A 23,747-nucleotide genomic window follows, 5' to 3' on the forward strand; every position below is an offset into this window, starting at 1 on the left:
CTTACTACTGTGGTCACTTAACCGTGTGCTTAATATCTATGCACGTGCCAAAAGAAATACTTACGGGAGACTAGAGGTCTCTGCATCAAAGTGCCACTCTGCGGTTAATGGCAACAGTTTTGTAAAGTAGCTCTCATCTTGGATTTAAGCACCTACTTTGTTTTGCTGGGCTGAGGGGAGGTCAGCCTGGTCTAGATAGGGCTTTGCTCAGACGGATGTGTATGAGAAAGCCAGGAGTCAGAGTCCCTAGGTCTGCTGACTTTAAATGACTCCCTCACGCTGGGATGACTGTTTTTCCTCAGTCATGCTACCGTGTGACTCCACCAACCTGAGTAAAAGGTGGGGGGCAGGATTGCTGCCTGGAATTCCTCCAGCAGAAAGCATGAGCAAGTAAGAGATAAAGACTCTTTTAAATGTGAGCACTTTGAGGAACAGGCCAGACCACTGTCACATGCAAGTCAGGCTTAAGAGAGCGAAAGCCAGTATAGCTGCCAGCTTAAGGCTGCCAGCCAAGTTCCGGACTCAGCCAGGTAAGAGAAGATTCATCCACCGTAAATCTCTAGTTGCAAGTTTTTCAGGACGAAAAATATCTTTAACAAAACACATAACCTTTTATTAAGCTTGAGTTCCCTGCTTACTTTCTATTTTGACCCTGAAGAGTTAATGAAAAGCCATCAAACACCTACAGAATTTAGAATATGAGGGAGAGGATATGAGCAGCTGGGGGCTTGAGAGGTTTGAGGCACTGATGTGTGCAGACTCTGTACCCAGAAAAAAAGGTGAAACCACGTGGATCATGTCTGAGAAATGAGCCTTAGACCCCCCCCCAGAGCCGAGATGAGGAATCCAGATCTGCCCTACCCTGTTCTCAGAGAAGCAAGAGGCGGGGGCAAGGTGGGGTTGCGGCGGCAGGCATAAAACGAAGCACGTGCACGTCTGCGTTTGCCGTATCAGAGTCGCAAATACTCATCTAAAGGAAAACTGACCTCTGCGGGGATTTCTGGGCTTAGACCCTGCCTGATAAGAGAAAACAAAACAGAAAGGTCAGTATCAGGAAAAATCCTGAAAAATCCTTCAGACCAGGCCCTGTGTTTGTTCTTCTGTTTGTGTAATTCCCCCTGTAAGAGGATCTTGATCTATATCAGGGTTGATGGGTGCTGCTCAGTATAAATAATCGTAACAGCTAATTCCAGTGCAAACACACTGTTGAAAACCTCTGTATTATTTACTAAGCTATTTTTCTTTCATGAGCGTTGCTAGTTTTGAAAGCAAACGCTTTCAAGGACGAACGGGAATTTTGTGTTGTGCCGTGGCCTCTTCCCCAAGCACCCTGAGCACGCTGGCACGGCGATGTCAAAATCAGGCTGGGTTTGAGCTGCTCGTTGCCTGGGACGGGTAAAGGCGGGAGGGGGCTGCCCTAAAGCACAGCAGAGGATGAAGGCGGAAGGCACGAGCTGAGCCCACGCAACAGCCCGCGCTGCGCGCGAACGTGGGCAAAGCAGCAGCGGTTCGGGGCTGGATTTCAGCGCTCTCGCTGGGTTTTCAGCACCGGCCCGGCCTCCCCTCGCGCGGGCCTCCAGGCCTCCCGCCCGCCGCGCGTTGCCTAGCGACGGCCGCCCGTGCCGCGCTTCCGCCTCGCTAGCTGTCATGGCGGCGGCGCCGGAAGAGGCCGTGGCGGCGCGCAGCCAATAGCCGTGCGGGGGCGGGCACAGCGGCGGCGCGCAGCCAATAGCCGTGCGGGGGCGGGCGCAGCGGCGGCGCGATGGCGGCGGCGCGGTTATGGCGGCTGTGGCGGGGCCGGGCGAGGTAGCGCGGCGCGGGGAGGGGGGTGAACGGGGCGGGAGGGCGGCGGCGGCGCCTACTAAGGCTCGGCCTTGCCCTCCTCTCCCGAGGCAGCTGCTGCCCGGCTCCGCCGCGCCGAGGGACAGCGCTGCCCGGCAGCCCCGGCCGGGCCTCCGCCGCCTCCTCGGCCTCCCCGTCACGGCCGGGGCAGCGGGCCGAGCCCGACGAGGGACGCGTCTACCTCAGCGCCAGCTGCGTGAAGGTAGCGGCGGGGGCGAGCGGGGCCCTGCTGGGCCCTGCTGGGCCCTGCTGGGGCGCGGCGCCGCCACCCGCCTCTCCCGCCTTGTAGAGGCTGCTGGAGGTCGCCGAGGGCCCCGAGTTCCTGCGGCTGCAGGTGGAAGGAGGCGGCTGCTCCGGCTTCCAGTACAAGTTTTCCCTGGACACGGTTATCCATCCCGACGACAGGCAAGGAGGAGCGGGCGGCGGGAAGGGGCGCGTGCGGCGGGAAGGCGGCGCCGTGGGCGGTTTGAACGTGCTGCTTCTCCGCAGGGTGTTTGAGCAAGGTGGTGCCCGCGTGGTCGTGGACGTGGACAGCCTGGCCTTCGTGAAAGGCTCCATGGTGGACTTCAGCCAGGAGCTGATTCGCAGCTCCTTCCAGGTGGTGAGCAACCCCCAGGCCGACAAGGGTTGCTCCTGTGGGACTTCTTTCTCTGTCAAATTCTGACCGGACTTGCTGTGGATGGACGCTCTCTGCAGACCCTCCCTGGCAGCCCCTGGAGGGGTTTTGCTTGTTCTTTTCCTAGCTGCTCCTCATCCCCCTCACCATGTAAGACAGGCTGCTGCAGATAACTCCAGCTGTGTGCATCTGCCCTGAGCTTATCTCAAAGACCTCGTGGCCTCCCGTTCAGAAACATGAAGTAGCTGTGAGCATGCACACAGGAGCATCTTCTGTGCCTTGTGAACCACCTGCCAGGTGGTGCCAACTCTCCTACCCTGTCCTGAGTGTGGAATCACCTGTCTCTGCAAGAGCTGCCTGTATATATGTGTGTTTATTGAAAGCTCTTGGAGGAAAGAAAAAAAAAAAGTCTTAAAAGTCTTCAAACATGTTTGGTATTGTTCATGCATTTCTACACAGGGTTAGAATTCATGAATTCATGTTCTTCTGGGGTTTGCAACTTAGCTTTTTTTTTTTTTTTTTTTTTTTTTTTTTTTTTTGAACTGACGGGCCGCTGAGTATCTGTCCCTTAGACCTCCCAGTGTTGCTGGCTTTCCACTTTTCAACTTGCTGTGGGTTTGCTGGCTATTTCACTGAATCTCTTAACACACAGCAGGTTTGTCTGGCTCCCAGGAGTATGCAGAGGTTTTGCTGTTCTTTCGGTCCCTAGGATGAATGCTTTTATTTGTTATAAATAAACAAAATTAGAAGACTGAGGTAGGAAGAATAGTGCTTTTTTTAACCCCTCAAAAAGTGCATGTGTAACACAATTCCTTCATTCCCCTCCCACCCCCATTGCTATTTTAGGCTGTTCCTAAGCCTGACTTGGAATTTCAAAAGTCATACAAATTCTCAGGTTTCATAGTGTCTGCTGTCTTCTCTTGCCAGGAGGAAGGCGAGTGTAGGTGGAGCATGCAGGGGAGGATCTGAGGTACTACTTGAAGCTCCTCAAGGCCTGTTTTGCACTGTCATTTTGAGTTAGCTGTCTGAGAATCACTTTCAAACTTTGCTTCATCATTTAATCTATTCTCTGCCCCAAAGCCCCACCCTGTGTCTAGTTTTATGAAAAAGTGAACCTCCTTTCTTTTCTCCTTTCTGAACCTCCCATAGAATGGGAAGCCTAGATGTTTCAAAATAACATCCTTTTCAATTTCTTGTTTTCTGTAGTTTATCTGCCACTAGATGTCTTTTAAATCAAAATGATTCCTCTGTTTGTGGGTAAAAGGAGAGATAGGAAAATTATTTGTATTCCCTCTTCTGTGTTTTATCTGAGCACAACCAAACTGTCTAAGATTTGAACCTGGGAGTGCTACATGACTTTGGTCTCAAGGAAACTCTTTATGGCAAACCATGAGCTTTTGAGCTTGTTGTCGTAAGTAGATTTTTTGCTTTTAAGCTTATCAACTGCCTTTCTAATCACACTGCATACATAGAGCACACGTCTGCCTAATGTTTTCTAGGGGTCTGACAGTTTACAGCCTGCCGGCATTAGTTTCATCCATAGGTGGGAGTTCATAGGTAGTCTGCCACAACTTTGTTACGTGCGGAACATGGGTGGGATCTGAGGCAGCAGCTAACCATCTCCATTTGTTCCTGCAGTCAACAAGCTTTATGTAGTTAAGTTTAGAAATAGGAATAATTAGGACATGATTAGGATACTTGTTGGAACCTCTACTGTAGAGGTAGCTGTGTCTTGGCCCTGTCCTTATCCCAGATCTCAGATGTGATGCCAGCAAGAAGTGTCTCTGAAAAGTGCAAGACCTAAAGGTAGGAGACATCAGATACACTCCATTTCTTTCAGATGTGATGACTGAACAGTGAAATATGGCAGGAGGAATTACTTTCTGAACCGGGAAAATACGGATTTTAGTTTCTGATCTAGTTCATACAGTTTGAACTTGATTAAGTTGTCTTTGGCATCTTTTATGGAGATGAAAGTGCAGCAGTAACAGGGAGGTAGCAAACCAGCAACATCCAAGATTTTTTCCCCTAAATGAAACTTGCCTTCAGCAGGTTTTAAGCATGCAACCTTTGTGTTGGGTTAGTCTTTACTAAATGTGCTGTTTGTTTAACCTGAACAGGTGCTGCCTGCACTTCACTGATGAAATATGTCAAACAAGTGCTGTCCTCATGGAAGTGCTGCCTCCTCCAGAGAAATTCCCTCTTCCCTCCCAGGGAATATATAGAGGTTGAGGCTTTGTATGCCGTTGTGCTTACGGAGGAAGCTCACGTGTGGCTTGCTCTGCCTGCAGCTCTGGCAGTACTGCTCTAACTGCGCTAGGTGGACCCCTTACTCCTCAGGAGCTATTGCTGGGAATGTAAAGACATTTAGACTGGAGTGAGGTGGGATGTGCTCCTTGCAAGACCAAGGGAAGAGCAAAAGTTGCCTTGCAGTTGTCTAGGAAGTAGGCTGGAGCTGAATTCACCTGGCATCACAGCACTGTGGTTCTCTTTAGATCGGAGAAGCTCCTGCTGTACAGTGTCCTATTTGCCTACCAGTCCTGCCACTTGTGAGCAGGGTGTTATAATGTACTGGCCAAAACTATGAATCTTACAGTTCCCATTAGAGAACAGAGGCAAATGACTGCCTGTTGGCTTTCAGAACTGTTCTGGCACTTTTTAGAACAATTCCTCAAGAGACTGGAAAATTCAGTCCATGTTTAGGAAGCCAGGAAAGAGAGGCTTGCTTTAGCAGAGTGAAGTGAAGGTGATCTTGGTGAATTTTCATGTAGATGAAGGGCTAGATTTTGACTTTTACAGAAGGGGAAAAAAATCACATCAAGGTTTGTACACTGACTAGCCTTAGCAGGCAAAGATGGCACCAAGTTGTAGACTGTGGAACAAGACCAGTGGTGTGAAAAAAAATATGTAGAGGATTATACTGGGGGTTCAGTTCCGTCTGGGCTGTAAGGGACTGCATAGGCACATCTATGAAATGTTTGGAGCATGGGGACAGGTCAGAGCCCTCATACTGAGAATGTGGCAGGAGTACAGAGCAATACAAAGCCTTTGCTTCATTGCAGCTGAGAAACTGCAGTGGAAAATCTTCCTTTCCTCCCACTTGAAGAAGGAGGATTCTCTCAGTTCACCCACCTGATAAGGAATAAATGATCAAGAAAGGTATTTATGGAAGCCTATGTTAAGATAAAACTTCAAGAGAAAAGGGCACAATAATCAATGTCACTAGCAGGTGGGTAGAGGAGGATGAAATAGAAATCCTTACTCTGGTCAGAGCTTGCTAGAGCTATGCAGTGGCTTGTTGGTAGATGGCTGGCATATCTCAACCTGTGGCTGTTCTTGAAAACAGGTTTCTACTGTCCTCTCTCTATGGTGGTTACCCTTTCCCTCTTCAAGGCTTCAAGCCAGGCAGTGTTAGAAAAATGGCAGATTTTTTTTGTCATGTCTCTCTTTCTCATGGTTTAGGGATATGCCTTAGAAGACCATCTTCACCTCAGTGGACTTTTGTGTAGCATTGCTTGCTACAAAGAGCTCATGATAGGGGCAAGCCTGGGTGGCTGTTATGGGGGCAACTGGCCCTCTGGCCCCCAAATTCCCATCTGCAAAGTCTCACTAAGTTCAGTCTTCTTCCTTGTGATATATTCAACATCTGTACAGACCTGTTGAGTGAGTTAGGGAGACAGCTGGGGGTAAGGAGCCAACACCTTGCAGATAACAGCCAGCTGGGCTTCTCCTTTCCCCATGTAGTGGTATGATTTCCTACTTAGGGCTTACCTGAATTTGGCACTTGGAATCATTGAATGGTGGAAGAAGTGATAACAGAAAAGCAGAAGTGTGTAAAAGGTTTCTCTTGTCCATGTCCTGCCCCATAAAAGCAACTGCTTTCACATCAAGACTGTCTTTAACCTTGGAGCACTTTGAACATCCACTGGCAGCTAGAAGTACAAAATGGTATGGTATAAAACCCACTAAACTATTCACACCCTTAGCTGGGACTAACCAAGGGAATTTATTGAATTTGGATGTGCTGAGCCAAGCATACTATGCTTCTAGAATGAGTTACTACAGCGTTCACTTGAGGATGGAATTGCATGCTCCAAGCTGCAAATGCGACAGTCTCTAGCAAATGCGGCAGTCACGTTCCTCAGCAGAAGGTGTGGTTGGAGATGCAGGATTTTAATGCTCCATTCTCTGCTTGTTCTTTCATGCATACCAGCAGATGCTCTCACTCACTGTTCACCATCTCCTCTGGAAAAGACTGTAGCTGCCTGAGAGATTGGCAGCAGAGAGAGGTATAACTTTGCATGATGCTTTGTGTGATATGGTTGTCAGCTGCTGTGGAGAGAACCATGATTCAAGGAGACAGAGCATTGGCAAGAGCAAACTGCAGTCACTTGTATTAGATCTAACTATTCCATTTGTTTTTTGTTTTTTGTTTTTTGTTTTTTGTTTATTTTTTGGAAGACTCATTAGTCTGAACACCACAGATGTGAGATTAATGGTCCAGTTTGTCTATTCTGGATTCTGGGGAAAATGTTTGTGCTGTGTGGTTACCAGGTTTAGACAACAACTGGCTTTGGTCTGTGTAGGCATCTGCCCAGGAAGCAGCTCAGGGCAGATCACGAACTTGAGGTGGGTTTGGCATACAGCCATGGACAGAAATGCCACAGTAAGGCAGCTGAAGCCAGGGATGGCAGTGAGATGGGTCACCACTCCTTCCTTTATGGAGAGCAGTACGTGTGTAGTGCTTTCTGCCTCTGGCCTTTAGACCACTTGTATGACTCTTAATATTTCCTGCTTGAGCAATAAGAGTTTATGGCCCTAGTCTTTGTGGCTGATTAGAGCCCAAGTTTGTACCCCTGTTTTAATCGGTGCTCATTTACCTTTGGCATCCTTCAGAGGAACAGAATGGTATGTCTTTCAGTTACCATGGAAACAGCGAGACTAAATGCACATTTCCATGGCAACCTGCCATTATCTTCAGCTCTATCTGTGGGTCTCATTTTCTGACCATGGGGGTGGGGTGGTGAAAATGGAGCTTCATTTCATTTTTTTTCTAAAAAAGCACCACTACCACCACCCCAAGCCCCTTTGCTGTTCTACCTGAGGCTTGGGCCTGAGACACACATCTGCTAAGACAGGCCTGTTACTACTGCCACCATCCCATGCAGAGGGGCTCTGAGGTATAGTTTTCAGCTCCCTTCTATCCTTCACCCTTCTAAAAATAGAGACATTCAGAACAATCTGATGACAATGTTCCAACACTTCTCAGAGCTCTTTGTTTCCTCAACTAATGCTCCCAGGAAAAGCCCTTGAAGTTAATTGAACTTCGCAATGGGTTGCAAAGGAGGTCAATATGTTCCAGGTCCTTTTGGTCCAAAGGGCCAAGGGTTAATTACTGGGTCTAAGGCTCTCAGGAGAAGCTGTTGTCCATAAGGACCAGAATGGCCAGAGTGCAACACATTAACCTTGGAAGCAAGGGACCTTCATGTGAGGGGGCTGCATGGACTGTTGCGGGAGGTTGTAGCCATCAGAGGGTTAGGGATTAAAAGCAATGCATATCAGTTTATGTGCAATTCAGAGAATGCAGGGCAGAGAAACCAGGTGTTTGCCTTGTGATGGATCTTGCAGCCCCTTATTAAGAAGTGCTCTTGGCCATTGCTAACATCTCTGCCTTCCCCAGCCACTAAGAGTCAGGAAAAAAAAAAAAAAGACAGGATTTTATGTACTTTGAGCAATTGCACACAGCTGTTCCTTAAGCCTGTGTTCATTATTCTTGTTCTAGTTGGCTTGACCTTTTAGCTAATTCCTCTTATTCACGGTCTAATCTTGGTTATTCAGGAAAAAAGCTCATGCCTTGCACTGTTCCAGTCTGATCCAATGGAGTCATCCATAGGAGGGAGGTAGAGCTCTCCTTCCACATGTGCCCCGCTGATCTCTCACAGATGCTGATGCAGGATGAGAAACTGACTGCTCGGGAGTTAGCATGGGCGCAGAGGCAGTTTTTAGAATAGGTCAGCCAGAGGAGGCAGATGTCGCTTAAGCCCAGCTCTGTTCCTTCCTACAGTCTGCCACAGCACTGGTGGCATGTGGCAAAGACCTGTCGCAGTCAGCCTGGATTCCTGGCATCTCCTCAAGGGGAAAAACAAAGACCAGATTGTCCAGTACACTGCCAAACTAACAGGATTTCCCCTGGGAAGAATTATTGCCTGGACACGCTCCTGGGGTTTGGTGTTATGAGTTACTGCTTGGGATACATGGACAAGTGTCCCTGAGGTGGGGGTTCTCCCTGCCTGAGTGCATGGGAGAAGCATGGCTGAGGTGCTGAGTGTTGCCTTTGCTGCACTTTGCAACTCCCAAATGGAAAAAGATGCTGTGTGGTCTGTAGGGGGAGAAGTTACCTGGAGCATGTGCTCCCAGTGCCACGCAGCACTGGCTTAGCTCAATGAGATGCTGTGGCTGAGGTTACAGAGGAAGGTTTGCTGTGTGCGCTCCCGTGTGACGCAGAGACTGCCCTTCTGCTGCTGTGCACCGCTGACCTGCTGCATGGAGGCCTTAGAGCAAGGACAGCTTTTGTTCCTCCTGCTGGGGACTGCTGTGGGCTGGCTGCCTTGCGCCACGGGCTAGAACTGCGATAAGGTTGCCTCCGGGCTAGAACTGCAATAAGGTTGCCTCCAGGCTAAGTCATAACCCTGGTCTTGTGGCTCTTACAGCCCATTACAGTGAGGCAGAGTTGTACAGTAAAAATAGCCTTAGACTTTTCCCCACCCTCCTTCAGCAGCTGAGGAGGCTTTGTCTAAGGGAAAAAGACAGCTCTTTCTTGGGTCCTCACTCAGTTGGCCTCTCCTTGGCACGCAGGGTTAATTCTCCTCGCCAGCGCCCCGTGCTCTGTCCAGGCGAGAGCAGCCGTGCCCCAGTTAGTGCTGCCCGGAAGGCTGTGCTGCAGCCTTCCCTTGGTCTCTGTGTATATCTGCGCACGCTTGCTAGAAACTTCAGACCTGGTAGATTCATGTTAAATATAGAAACTTTTCATTGAAAGGCAAGGAAGAGCTAATAGCATTTGGAAGAGAGAATTCAGTAGCTGTCTCTGGTGACAAAGGCAGAAATAACAGGGAGATTCTATTGTTAGCAGAGCTCTTTCTACCAGCACCTGCAGAAGCTTAGTGGGGAGCAACGGGCCTGCTTGGCAGATCCCTCAGCCTGTTAAAACACTTCCCTCTGATGCCACTGACCTATCTTCTCCGATAGCAGGCCCAGGCCAGAAATAGGACTGCCATGGTGAAAGAAGTTACTTAATCCTCTTTGAGCTAAGCAAAAATGTATCTGTGAAAAAGCTAATTCACAGGGACCAGCTGAATTACACAAGATAAAATTGTGTCTGAAAAATCAAATAGAGATCCAATACTGTAAGAGAGTGAAGAGAAAGCAAGCCTGGTATGGGAGAAGGGTGAATAGTCCAGAGGAATGTGCAGGGAGACCTGATAAGTCAGGTCTCAGAGTGAGACCGTGGGGGCAACAGGGGCAAGAGAACAAAAGCTGACGACAGCTGTGATAAACCACATCAGCTTTCTAGCCCTATAGGGAGTCTGGAATAGTCTAGAGAGGGACAGTGGGAAAGAAGATGGTGAACGATAACGACTGTCTAGCCGAAAGCATGGGCTGGCACTCGGGAGTGCAACGCTCTGCCTGGCCTTCCTACCCAAAGTCAGTGAAGACTGGGTAGCCAGACTAAAGCAGGTACAGGAGGCAAGCAGAGTACAAGCAAATGGCTGTGCCCACTGGACTAACGTCCTGTAGAGATACAGCTGGGAGAGTGTCCAAGAAGAGCCATGAAGCCACCAGCCTGCTCAGGATGAACTCCAGATAGTAACAGCCTGCAGAGATTGACTCTCAGTATATAAAAAGTGCCAAAGGTCTAGAGGTGAAAACAGACTGCCAAAGGACTGGAAAATTCCCTGCTCTTCAAGGACTGGGCTCCACTGGCTTGGAGAAGAGGCAGCGAATCTGAAAAGCAAGCATTGAGAGACAGCCTTGGCCAATATACTATCCATTTAGGGGCACGAGATAGTGCCTGAAACATGTAAAGGTGTAAGGAGTTGTGGAACGTACACCCACTACTCGAGGATGCTCTCTTCTCCAACATGTGGGGCATTATGGGATAGTCTGTGGAGAATTAATGTCTTCACTGCTTGCACATGACATGAACCTCTGTGCACAGGGGGAGTGATGTGACTGCACGGTTACAAAAGAGCTGCTGTTTTTCTTGGCTCCATGGGAAGTTGAGACATGTGGCAAGATGAGGACTCGGCAAAGCAATGCTTGCTTTGGATGCACAAGGTTAGTCTCCTCTGCTGGGAGTGATCTGTGCTAGACATGATAATTTTATAGGGCAGATGAGACCATTAGGAGTGTCAGGCTGGGAAGGCTTCCTAAAGATTGTGGATTTATGGGGAAAGGGGGCATCCTAGGTCCTCAGGGGCTATTTCAAACACAAAGTAGTTCAGCAGAAGCACAGTTTGTCAAGGGAGTTATTTATGTTAAGACAAGATGAGGGCACAGCTTGCATAGCTCTGGGCTACACAGAGGTCTCACTGTGCTGCCAGAGCTCCTCACCTAAGGTCAGGTGTGAAGCATTCACTACCTGGGACCCCATGAGCATCTTCCTGCCCAGGGGAACCTGCTTCCACCCTCCTGGGAACATTAATCCATGTCATTTCCTTTTGAGTCTGCTCTCCCTCTGCACCCTCCCCTCCTGCTTGGGTTTTCCTAATGCATTTGATTTATCCATGCTTATTCCTTTCCTCACAGGAAAGAATTTTGGTGTGTGTCAGCTGTGTGAAAAAAATTGATAGAGCAGGCTGCAGAGCAAAGCAGCTGGAATCGTTCGTAGTAGAGCCGCAGTTGTTAATTATAGGAATTGAACTAAACCCTAGCTTGGGCAAGAAGCATTTTCTGGCTCTCTGTTGGCCCTGACCAAGCTGTCACACCACAGCCAGGTTTTTGGGAAGAGTCAAAATGGCACCTGCCTTTTTTTTTTTTTTATACCAAAGAAAAACAGGATCCTGAGCTTCAGTAAGCAGCAGCGTTTCCAACTCCCTCGTCTCCTAAGCTGGCACAAACAGCCCTGTGCCTCTCCGCTTGCAAGGACTGCAGGCAGCCCTTGCTTTTCGCTCAGCCTCGCTCCTGTTTGAGCCCTGCCTGAGATGGCGTGGCGAGGCAGCTCTGTGCTCCCGAGGCTCTTCAGCTTCCGTGTGAGCACAAGTCGTCCCTCCTCCTCACACTCGGGCTGGTCTCTGCAGGTGGGTCAGGACCTGGAGGTGACAGATGCACCAGTGGTCATTTTACTCATAGAGTCACCTCAGAACCAGATTTTTTAGTTACAAGCAGTCTAGCACGTTCATCAGGGAGAGAAGTGATAGCACCAGAGTCTTTTCATGAATTTACCCCAGAGGAAAAAGGAGGAAAGGAGGAAACAACTCCGACGCTCCTTAAAAGCTTGATACTCTCCTGTGCGTGTGCCTCTCCCGTGTGTTTATGTCTGACAGTGCCGGCATACACTGCGCTCTTCCCCTGTTTTGGAGGCTGCCTACGCAGATAACCCGTCTCTTAACATCTCCGGCTTGCTCGCAGCCTTTGCTCATGTCGCTTCATGACCTGGAATACAGAGATAAGAGCACCTCCCTCGGCAGGAGCCTGCCTGCGGAGATGCACGTTAACAACTGAGACATACTCAAGAGGGCTATGAACATACCAAGGGTAGATTAAAAAATGAATTGGTTTCTCTGCAGAAGAAAGTTGGATATGTTTTCCTCAAACTTGCATGAAGCTGCCAGGAGATGCATGTCCTAGCTGAGGGACGAGCTGTCACCAGAAGCTGGTTTCACTGCCCTGGGGAGACCCTCCTGGCCTTTTGCTGAGGCCTGGGCAAGAAGAAGAGGCAAGAGGGCACCAGCTCTCTAATTAAGGGACTACCTCTCTTCAAGTGGGAGGCAGAGCCTGTGCTGATGAGAGCTTCTTGCCTCTGCTGGGACCCCTCTTAAAACCTGTTAAATGTTCAAAAAAAAAAAAAAAAATCTGCAAGTGCTTTGATAGGTCCCACAAGAAAGTGAAGCGAAGAGTCTTTGATCTGCCCATCGTGGAAGAAAGAAAGGCTGGAGGAGCCCAAATCCAGCAACAGCCCTTGGCTGGTGAGGGAGATGCTTGTCTTCCTGGAGTCCTTGTTGTGACTGAGTCAAAGAGAGGAGATAGGATGATGTGTAAGCAGGAAATGGCACCTTGCTTCTCAGCATGCCCCATTCCTCACAAACGCCTTCGTTTCTGCTCAGGGGTGTGCAGATGGGGCTGGTGAGCTGGCGCTGGTCCTCCTAGGGCCAGGCAAAACCAGCCTCACTGCATTGCCTCCTGCCAGGCACGCAATCCGACGGAGCCGGCAGCGGAGGGACGCAGGGATGGCCAGAGCCTCCGTGGGGCCAGCGCCTGAGGGACAGAGGGGTGGCTGGAGCCTTTGGTAGGGCTGCAAGCAGGCCCATGCTTATGGAGCAGGTTCTGGAGGGATGGAGCACTCCAGAACGGCTCCCTTGACACCTGGCTCTGCATGGCCGGGGCCCCCAGTGGGCGAGGGACCTGTTGAGGTGACGGAGCTGGGGCTGAACGGATGCTGCCCTTGGTCCTCTCCTCCCGCAGTCTGCATCCCTTTTCCTAACAGCCTGCTCCGTTTTTCCCCTCCTTGTTGCATTTTCCATCAATGAATTCAGAAATTACTCTTGGGCTTAAGCAGAAAGCATGGAGTAGGGGCAAGGGCAGCGCACACAGCCTTGAGGACGGTATTTTTATTCTTGGAATAGGGGGCTGGGGCACTGGAGCAAAATCTTAGGGAGGGAGAGAGAGGGCCCAGGTGATCAAGGGAAGGAGAGGTATTGGAGCCAGTGACAGGGAGTCCCAGGGTCATTCCCTGCACCCGCAGCACCATGGGGGAAGTGGAGGGGCAAGAGAGGGACTTTCTCATTTGAACCAAATGGAAAATTTGGAAGGGGATTTTCATAAAATGAAAAGTCAATCTAAACCCCAAATGTGAAGTGTAGGAAGTGTGCACTCTTTAGCATTTTTAAGAAGTTGGAAAAATAGGTCATCTTTGAAATAGAAATGTAATTTTGAAACAAAGCCAAGATCATTTATTTAGAAAATGTCCAAAAAAAATGTTTTGTCATTTTCAGGAAAAAATTACCCGGTACTTTTTCAGACAAAAGTTGTTAACAAATATGACTGACTGAGGAGTTTGGGGTCCTAAAAACTGCATTTTGGGTCAAGCTTGCCATGTGCCAAAAATAGCTCGTATAGCTCTAGGTACAGCTGAAGTTCTGAAGCATGAAGGTGCTGAGCAGGGTCTTGCCCTGGTAACTGCACTCCCCAAGGTTGCTTGTCATGGAGCGGGACAGGTCCCTGCAATGCTGAGGGCCACGTCCATGGGGCTGCCTTATCATTGCACCCTGACCAGACTCCAGCCAGCATCTCGCTGTGCCCAGCTGATGGGAGACAGGAGTCCAGACATGGCTGGCTCCCTGTTCTTCTGCCTTGGAAGCTGCAAGAGACATTTAAGTCTTCTCCAGAGTGCCCAGAGTATCACGCAGCATGGAGATGTTGTGGCAGCTCCTGGTGGAAGCACTAGTAGTGGTTATAGGGACTGAGTGTCAGCAGGGCTGGCAGGGCACAAAGCAACTGTGCAGGGCCTTGGTCGACCCCATAGCTGTCTGCTCCCTGGACTGCCGGTGTCCGTGAGCCACCCCATGGCAGCCCAAGGGACCTGGAGAAGCTGCTGGCTGGGCCCTTCCAGAGCAGAAGGAAGCGAAAGAGGTAGAAAGAGCTGCTGTGGGGCCCAGGAGATCCATGCTGGCAGAGGGGGTCTGCTGGTGGCGGCATTCCAGAGGCACCTGGGATCTGCTCGCCAGGAGGACCTAGCCCCAGGCAGCAGGAAAGTCACCACCGCTGAGTGAGCAGCACGTCAACGCGCCAGCTCCTTCCTTTGGTTCGAGACGCAGCTATGCTGCAAGAGAAAAAATGAGGCTATGATCATTTCCAGTGTGTAATGGTGGGGAAAAGAACTATAAATAAGGATGGAGCAGTCCTTAAACGGCACGTACAGTGTGTGGAGGAGACACAGAGATTTCTGGTATAATCAGGTTCCTGAGAGGGGCTCTTCTGGAGACCGAGAGCGTTATTTCCCGAGAGCAGAGCGACGAGCAGGCGCGGACACGGAGTGCTGTAGCGCTCCAGTTTATTGACAAGTGTGCACGCTTTTCAGCAGCAAGATTAGCTGTCAGGAGGAAATTGCCATTTCTAAGTGCAGTGTGTGACAGCTCTCGCTCGGCGCCGCCGCGCCGGGCTGCAGCCGCGGCACAGCTCTGGGCCACCGGCATCTCTGCCACCAATTCCCAACCGCCGGCTCGGAGCGTGGCAAAACTGCTTGGGCTAAAGGCATGCGCGCGAGTGCATTTCACCAGCTCTACATTGGTCCTAATTGCCCATGCGAGTCGGGGCTGCCCTGTCTGGGGTTATTCTGAGCTCGATAAAAGGGACCTTTACACGATAACGCCCTTGAGGTCGCCAAAGCCCGCGCCAGGCGGGAGCCTTTGTATCACGGCGTTGCTTAAATAGCGTAACGCCCGTCTCAGTACCCTCTCCTGGCACACCGGGGGACCTGAGTGTCTCCCGCTCTCTTCAGCGGGGGGTTTCGCAGCTCTGACCTATTTCCATGAATTCAGCACTTTCCCACTTTTGCTCCCTGCAGCCTGGAGCAGGGGAGGAGAGGGGCCTGGCAGAGGAAGTGTGAGGAAAATGTATCCGTGCTGGTAAAAGATAAAAAAAGCAGCCAGCAGAGGTGAGATCCGCTGTCCGCAGAGGCCCCAGGGGAGCCGGGAGTGCTGAAAGCACTGTCTCTGGAGCAGCTGAGCCCTGGGAAAGCATCGCCTCGGTGCAGCAGGCTTGACACAAGCGCTCCGGAGTCGGTTGCTGAGGGAAGGCAAAGGGGCTCGTTCGTGGAGGACGTTAGGGTCAGACCTGACGCGTGCCAGAGTCAAAGCGTAGCAGGCTACTGACTTCAAAGCTAATGTCCTTCCACTTGTGGGGCGCTGAGATGCCCCCCGCGGCCCAGAGGCTGCTCCAAGCTAAGCGATAAAGCCCCCCCGACCCCGGGCACGGGTCTTCTCCCCGTAGCCATTCCAGGTTTAATAGCAAATGGCCAAAGAAATGACGCTTGCTGGGAGCGTGGGCTGGCCCCGGCCAAGGAGCAGGTGGCAAGGGCCGGGACGAGGCTGCCTGCGGCGGCGAGCGGCTGCTCTGCGGGCGCTGCCGGCTGCCAGGGCAGCTCGTAACGCGCGGCGGAGAGCTGGAGGCAGAGCAGCTGCAACCCCTGCCTGCTTGGCTCCCAGCACTGCTGCCTGCGAAGCCTTTCAGGAGAAAATGCTGTTTGTTCTGACATTTAGAATAGATTAGAAATCGTTACGGGCCCTTCTGGAACATTTTAGAAGGTGAAGCTATTGATTTAGAAACTCAACATCAGTTTTGCAAGAGAAGTGAAATTTCCCCGGCTTCGTCTCGCGAACACGAGCGCTGGGTCCCTGCTGACAGGCAGGAGGACGTTTGTGCTTCTCCCCATCTCCCGTTCATCTCGGCCCCACGCGTTGTGCAGGTTGTACCAGGGGGCACCTAACCCCCTCCCCCAGCTTCCTGCTGCGTGGAGGAGCTGCAGCCTCTTTCAGTCTGTGGCTCCTTCAGGGACTGGAGGCGTTTTTAGGCGTTTCTCACCGCCAGGCTGCTGTGCAGCACGCGAGCCCGTAGCTGCTGGGCCCCACGGAGAGGCGCCAGATGCCACGTGCTTCCGAACGCAGCCGTGAGGGCTGGCCGCACGGTCTGCCCTGCCGTCGGGGAGCCAGGGCCCCGCGCGTCTCCTTCTCCCCCTGTCTTTTTCCATGCTGAAGAGCCTGGGTTCAAGGAGCACCTCCACACCCTTCACCACTTACACCTCTTTGTGAATTTGCCACCTCTGCCTCAAATGCCAGATCCCCTGGAGCAGCAGCCTATCCGGCTGAGGTTCATCGTGGTCACGGTGGTTAGTAACTGCACTATTCTCTGGTTCCAGTCCAAGCACAGTGAAAAGTCTGTCCTTCCTTTTCCTGCCCGTTTCCCCAGCAGCCTGCTCATCTGCTCCAGCTTTGGCTGCAGAGCTGGCGAGCTGCCCGAATTCCCTCGTTAGGAAGGAGCTCTGCCCCGTCGGCTGCTGGGCCCTCTCCTTTACTCGCCCGCGGGCGCAGGCGGCGGGGGGCTCGGGAGCCTCCTGCCCCACGAGACGCGGAGCCCGAGCAGCCCTGTGCCCCCCGGGCCGCTGCCGGCGGGGGTGCCGGCCAGCTGCGTGCGCTGACGCTGCCCTGCTCGGAGGCTGGCCGGGCCAGCGCTCCCCGCGGTCTGCTCCCTGGGAACGCGTGGTCTCCCGGGCAAGCTCCTCGGAGCTCCCGGTGCAGGAGGCAGGTCCCTACCAGGGGCAGGATATTAATGCAGTCCTGGAGCAAAGCTCAACTTCTTCCCCTATCAGCAGAAGTGAAATGAAATTGCCTCTGCTACCGGCTATGGAGAGAGCTCGTAGCTCTCGGCCTCTAATCATGGCAGATATGAAATTTCTTATCTGTTAAGCTGCACTTCAATCCATCCAATTATTCTTTCCAATAAGCGTAAGCGAGGGGGCTGACGGAGCAGGCTGAGGGAACCTCAGAGACTCAGCAATGCGCCGGCGGTGCCGGGCTCTGCCCCACGCCACCCTCACCCCACAGGGGCCCGGCCGGGCGGGCAGCCCAAACCACGCCAAGGCACGCATCCTCCCGGCTGCCGCGACCCGGAGTGAGCCGGGTGAGCCGGGCATCCGGGCTGCGGAGCTGGCGAGGTCGGGCTGGGGCACAGCTCCAGCACTGGCTGCGGGCACACAGCTCTGCGCTCGCAAAACGGAGATGGCAGGTTTCCTGTCAAACGCCTGCCAGCAAAGGTATCCCCAGAGGAGACCCACCTACCTCCACGAGAGGTTTTGTGCTTGGCCCTGGACCGCTGCCCTGTGCCGTGAAAGCACGTTCCTGGGAGAAAGCGCAGCAGGATTCGGCTCGCTTCTCTGCCTCCTCGCGTCCCTCGCTCCTTGTATAACTCTGGCAACAGTGAATCGTCCAGCAGTGGGGACAGCGAGATGCCTCCGCATGGTGCTGGCAGCCCCCCGCCAGCCAGGGCTCCCCTCACCGAGGTCCTAGAGGCTCGGCCAAAGGCTTTGCTAAAGCTGCTCCTCAGCCTGGGTGCTCAAGTTGTCCAGGCCCTATAGGGTCAAGGTGACAGGTCACCTTGCAGGCCCTCAGCTCCCTGGGGCAGCACCTGTGAGTTGTGCGGTGCCTTGGGCATTGTAGGCACCAGGCAAAGGGGGACAGTCCTTCCTGGAGACTCCTCACCCTGCCAGCACCTCATGAGACCCAAATGGTTCAAATGGCAACCAAAGCTTGGCCGTCCCTTTCCTTCTGGGGTGGAGAGCAAGCAACAGCTATAGCTTTCTGCGTTAAGCTCATTGCTCCCAAGTACTTGGGGGAGGAAGCTGAGCAGAGGGCTGGAAACGAGGAGCTCCTGAGCGGTGGCTGCTCCTCCGACCCCACCTCCTACAGCAAACACATTCACATTCCAGCAGAGCAGGTGAAGCAACCTCTCAGTAGCGCTGCAGTCATCCCCGAGCCATCAGATTTGGCAGCCGAGCTGCCCATCACCACAGTGTCTGAGCGGTCTCCAGAGAAAGCGAACAGCCAAAGCCCCGGGAACGGAGAAGCTGAGCCTTGGCTTCACCGGAGGACGGCTATTTCTCAACCTGGTTTTTGTCAACCCTTGAATAATGCCAATAAAACATGTAAAATAATTCAGTGAAATTTAGCAGTTTGCATGCATGCAGTCACCCCTTAATTGGGAAACAGTTTTCAGGGAGGAATTTGCAAGCTTCTAAGTTGACAGTGGGAAAAAGAAAAGCCTGTTAATTTTGGTCATAAAAATGTTGATGTCTATCTAATTGATAGAAACAGCGATACACAACTTCTTCTCCAATGTTCTAAATGTCTGACTAAAAAATAGTCTATTTTCCTTCCGATTAAGATTGTTTAATGGCTTGATGGGGAGAGCGCAGTGTCTTTGCTCTCCAAAATACGGTCTGAGCCGGGAGCTCTGCTCTGCACTGGTGGCTTCGGCAGGAGCCCGGCGCTGCCCCCGGGGAGACCAAGGCAGAGAGCCCCAGCAGAGGACCTGGCCAAGGGGGCTTTCTTTCTGGAAAATGCAAAGATGAACAAATACGGACTTTCTTTGGGGTGATACTGATTTCCACTGTTTTCTAAAACATTTTCGTGGCGTGAATGTTAGACAGCTGTGCAGAGTGGATTTGCTTTAGAACCCTCTCACTGAACAACAGGGAAATTAATACAGGAAAAGTGTAGCTACCTAGAGCAATTCTCTGGTGACCTCTCAGCCTTTCTCTTATGATATAGCTTTGAGTCTGAACGGGATTAATTGGGTTTGTTTCCCCACTAAAGAGGCAGACTTCTGCTCACCCCCCAGCCTGCCCACGGCAGCGGTCAGAGAGCTCAGCTTGTGCTGTTATCATTGCTGACACTGCCTGGATGGAAACAAGAGGCTGGAGAAAATCTAATTTTTGCGAATAGAAGGCTCCTGATTTTCTGTGATGAAATTCCAGCCGGGGGGAGCAGATTCAGACCAAGGGTCAGGTATCATCTCTTGTCCTTTAATACCTCTGGACACATCACCCAAGCACCTCACAGGGATGAAGGGTTTTCTGGGAGGAGGGAATAAAGTACTAAACCTGCATTTAATATTTCACCATGGCTATTTGAGTCAAAAGATGGACTTAAAGATTTTTTCTTCATTTTTTTTCATTACTTCGTGACACATTATTAGAGCAAAAACGCCTGTGGACGAAGCAGAGCAATTGAACACCTTGGAACTTTAGGCCAGTTCTTCCGGTGGAAAAATGCTTTAGATGCTGAGGGAAAACACCCAGGCACTGCCTTCATTTCCCACGGAAACCCCACATACATTATCAAAAGTAAACAGCGGTGAACTGGCCTGGCCCGCCGCAAACGCACTCAGCGGGAAGGAGGCTGCCCGTTACGCAGAGTGATTAGCCCCTAGGAAGGGATAAAACACAGCCGTGTTTCCAGGACGTCTGTTCTCACGCGCAGCGCTGGCTTGTAGAGGTCCTCGCTGCGTGACGTTTCAAACGCGGCCGGCTCCGGCGCGCGCGAGGCTCCAAGCAATGCACGGAGGCTGCTGCGCAGAGCGGCCGCAGGTGACCTCCGGCTTGGCGGCGGCGCGGTTTGATGGCCGGTCAGCTGCGGCAAACAAGAACATCCTCATCTTAAATGACTGTGGCCGCGATATAAGTGTCCATACGTCTGGGGAAAGCAGCATGCCAAGAACTGTGGTGCTAAATTTTAAAAAGGAGGTTTGGTGAGAAAGGAGAAATAGAAAACACTCAAAGAGCTGCCTGAGTTAGAAGTGGGAATGTTAAAATCTCTCCACACTGCATGAGGATTTCTCACTCATTCAGAACCGAGTCGCAAGTCTGGGCTGTTTCTCTTGGAGAGGAACAGAGACAAGTGAGAGGAGCTGTGTCAGGAGCATATGGAATAACAACCATTACAGTGGAGACAGGTAGCTCCCAGGATTTTTCTCTCCCGTTCTGATCAGGCACGAACAAGGGGAAGGGCCAGAGGAAGGCAGGGCAGCAAGTGTGAAATGACACAGTGACCATCTTCTCCAACAGGTGACTAACCCGTGCTCCCGCTGGCCCTGTGGCATTAGTCGGGCCAAGAACAGAGAAGACTTTTTTGACTTTTGGATTTGTATGAGTGACAGAGCTGTAGCGTCCAAAAAAAAGAGAAAGGATGTGACCTGTACAGCGTTTGAGATAACTTCCAGTGACTGGGGAATGGCAGGGAAACTCCTGGGGCCTGTTCATGCCATCACGGCTGAACATGGGTAACTGCTCAGTCTCCTGCAGTGTCTGCCAGCAGATGCTCTTAGCCTCCACCCCGACCAGGCACACCAAGGGCCTAATGCCTTACAGCAGTTCCTCTCCTGCCATGGTTAGAAGTTATTCAAGCCTAATAAAACTTCTTTTGAACACAAGATCCAGATCTGGTGAAGAACTCAGGCTTTGCCGCACCACATGGACCATTTTTACCTCTCACCTGCTGGAGAAGTCTTTGGAGAGGAGGCCAGGGCTTCCTCCCACCTCTGAACGCTGCTCGTTCTCTAAGCAGCGATGCTGCGTGGCTGCGACTAGGGTTCCTCTCTCCGAGGGGGGAGGAAAATTCCCTGCAGGCCCTGGAGAGCTCGTTTTCACGAGCAGGAGCTGCACTTCTCTTGCTATTTATGGACAAACAGGGGTTTGGGGAAATGCTAACCGCTGGCTTGTCAGTTTAACAGCAATGTTTTTTTGATGGCCTGTCAACCGCTGATAACAGCAACATCCTCACGCTTAGGAGCGCAAGTCCCAGCATAATAAATCCCATGCTGTTGTCTAAGGTTGAGTGGTGAAGAGAGATGAAAATGGGTCGTCGCTGCTGCAGATTTGCCAACAAAGTTGGGGACGCATTCAGCAGAAAACTAGTGGCTTGTGAAGTCTCTAATCCCACTGCTTTGAAGGGACTTGCAAACAGATCATGGCATTTATGTGTTGCCAGGCTTGGGCAGTGAGGTGTGCGAAACTCTCACCGAAGAAAGTGGAGAGGAAACAACAAACTGAAATGTCCTCTAGTAGGAGCAGGGACTATTTCTTGAGGTACCGAGGTGGCTGATTAAGACACTCTGTATTGGTGTAACGCTCTGGTGTACAAAATGTGGTAGAAAGTAGAGCCAGGTAATGCTTCTGCATGTCCAAGAAAGTGGTTTCAGGAAAGGACAACTTCTATATCTGGGATAGATCAATAAGCCCCCCTGTGCCTCCTGCACCACAGAGCCCAAGAGAAACGAGTGCAATAAAGAGCAACCCGGTCTCACGCATTTTCACAGCGTCGGAGTTTACTGGCGAGACTTCCTTTCCTGGTGAGAGGTGATGTTCCGTTCCTGCTGGACTAGGTGCAGCCTGAACGTGCCTGGAAGCAGGATCCACAAACAACAAATGCACCTAAAATGAAAGCTCTAGTTAAGTGAAAAACCTGAGCATGTCCGTGGAGTTGGCCCCTGGGTGGCAACCCACTGGAGTGCTCCAGGCTGAAGGTGCTTTTTCAGGGCCAAGAGACAAGTTGGTCCAAGTAGCCCTGGAGCTCCAACCTGACCCCGATCAAGTCATCTATGGCTGCTGCAGAATTCAGATGTGAAAACCTGTGGACAGGTCTGCCCCACTTTAACCTGGCCCCAGCTTTAGACATCCCTCTTTCTACTACGCTGGTCCACTCCAGACTGCCAAGGGTTAAATAAATCAGATTTATATGACAGACAGGTCTTTGTCTGCTTGCCCAGGCATGATTCAGAGGAAATCCAGAGACTATACAGTCTCTGATAGTCTATAAGGGCTTTGAATCTTACAGGCTCTGATCTTATAATAAGTGCTCTGAATCAGAGAGCCGTTCCTGCTGTGTAGGTAGGCTATTTCTGCTCCTTATAATTGTTTTCTGTGCCCCATGGTGTCCATCACAGAGCTCACATCCGAATTTGTTTTGATAGTCAGACAACTAGTAATAAATACAGCATCCCAGGAAGAGAAGTGGGGTTGGACTAGAGCTTTGGGTATGCCATCCTTGAAGGAGAAGAACGAGGTAGGTTATAGCTTCATGCAGTGAATGAACAGTGCCCATTGGGTGTGTTTGTACAGAAGAAAGAGAGATGGTGTCAAAGCTGTGGAGACTTTGGAGCGACTGTAAATCCGGGAGAATAACCTCTTTGATACATTGGTTCTCTCTACTTCTCTGCAAGGGGCCAGAATTTCAGCTGTGCAGAGCAATGCTGAGCGTAGGAACAGGAGACCAGGGAGCACATACGGTGTTGGTGTCATCCTTGGAGTATAATATTTTGAGCAAGAAACCTTACAGGAGTAACACATTAACTAGCTGCTAGAGCCTGCCCATTATAAAATGACGGTCCTGAGAATCTGGGCGCAACCAGACCTGATGCGAAAAGCTGTAGTCTTCGGATTTACAAGGACAAACATCAATTTTTAAACATTTTTATAGAGCATTTGGTCCATATGGGTGAAGACACTGAGCCTCCAAACTGCAGTGTCTGCTTTCATTCCAAAACTGCAAGTCATTTTGGAATATTCTTTTTTTCTCACAGGGATTCCTGAAATACAAGGCAGTCTTGGATGCTTTCCAATATTATATTTCTCCCAGAAAAGATCATGACAAAGCTGTCCAAAACTGTACCGTGTGGCAGAGCCAGCACGGATCTGATTTTTTGCCTTGGCCCTCTCCAGAAGCCCCTAAACCACTCACTCCTTACTGGCGATGGCTGGGGCTGTCAGTGCTGGTGTCCCTCCACGATGAGGTCTCCACAGCCTCCTTCACTGCCAGGAACATGAGTTGCTTGTGCCTTTTGCTTGTGCAGAGCTGCGCGTGCCGTGCTATACAGGGTATGTGTGGGACGTGTTTGCTGTGCTAAAAGCGTCCTGACAGCCCTGTCCGGCCTGATGACGGGGTTGTTGATAACCCTGGGACAGAGGTGCCGGGCTTAGTGCGTTCGTACCTACAGCAATGCCCTGAAAATCTAGGGCAGGATTTCTGTGCATATCCTGCTGTTTCTCTGAAAATAAACACACAACTGGCAAGCACCGCCTTACTTAGACTGGCCACTTTGTTGTGGGAGAGGGATCGTTATCATTGACTTAATGTTTTATCATGCTCCAGAGAAGTGAGAAATTAGAAGCTGGAGTTGCAGCCCCAAGTTTTCCAGTTTAATATTAGGCAAGATCCACCAAAGGTGTGGAAGAGGGCAGCAGCAGAAGAGGAAAGAAGCTGGGGGATGGTGTGTGTTCTGCACAGAGCTAACGTGACGTGGTCCTTGGCTTTGTCCACTTCGTGGGTGACGGGGAGGCTCTCAGAGGTCTTGCAGAAGAGTCATTGGGAGGCGCTGAATTGAGAAGCAGGTAGCAGCCGTACGGAGCAGCTCAAGAAATTTCCTCCTCCTGCAGTGAATGCGCTTTCTGGGAGATGCCCGACACACCGAGCTGTCATGTTCTGCCAGAACAGCTCGTAGGTGACAGCGGACCTCAGTTTGCTTT

General features: G+C 51.2%; 1 protein-coding gene across 1 annotated transcript; it reads left to right on the forward strand.

The window, feature by feature from the left end:
* Nucleotides 1–451: 451 nt before the first annotated feature.
* ISCA2 (iron-sulfur cluster assembly 2) lies at nucleotides 452–3,213 on the forward strand. The gene is made up of 5 exons (XM_062576170.1): nucleotides 452–530; nucleotides 926–1,043; nucleotides 1,897–2,044; nucleotides 2,132–2,247; nucleotides 2,332–3,213. The coding sequence occupies exons 1-5, from the start codon at nucleotides 452–454 to the stop codon at nucleotides 2,504–2,506; spliced, it is 636 nt and encodes a 211-aa protein (XP_062432154.1). The 3' UTR covers nucleotides 2,507–3,213.
* The last annotated feature ends 20,534 nt before the right edge of the window (nucleotides 3,214–23,747 follow it).

Source organism: Rhea pennata, chromosome 5 (assembly GCF_028389875.1).
Source record: "Rhea pennata isolate bPtePen1 chromosome 5, bPtePen1.pri, whole genome shotgun sequence".
In the NCBI taxonomy this organism is placed as follows: domain Eukaryota; kingdom Metazoa; phylum Chordata; class Aves; order Rheiformes; family Rheidae; genus Rhea; species Rhea pennata.

What these genes read in the sequence shown, in the direction of transcription:
- ISCA2 (XM_062576170.1), top strand. Translation starts at nt 452, where the DNA reads ATGCAAGTCAGGCTTAAGAGAGCGAAAGCCAGTATAGCTGCCAGCTTA. An exon ending in TCAGCGCCAGCTGCGTGAAG is followed by an intron (nt 2,045 to 2,131) that starts GTAGCGGCGGGG and finishes CCCGCCTTGTAG; the next exon opens with AGGCTGCTGGAGGTCGCCGA. An exon ending in GTTATCCATCCCGACGACAG is followed by an intron (nt 2,248 to 2,331) that starts GCAAGGAGGAGC and finishes GCTTCTCCGCAG; the next exon opens with GGTGTTTGAGCAAGGTGGTG.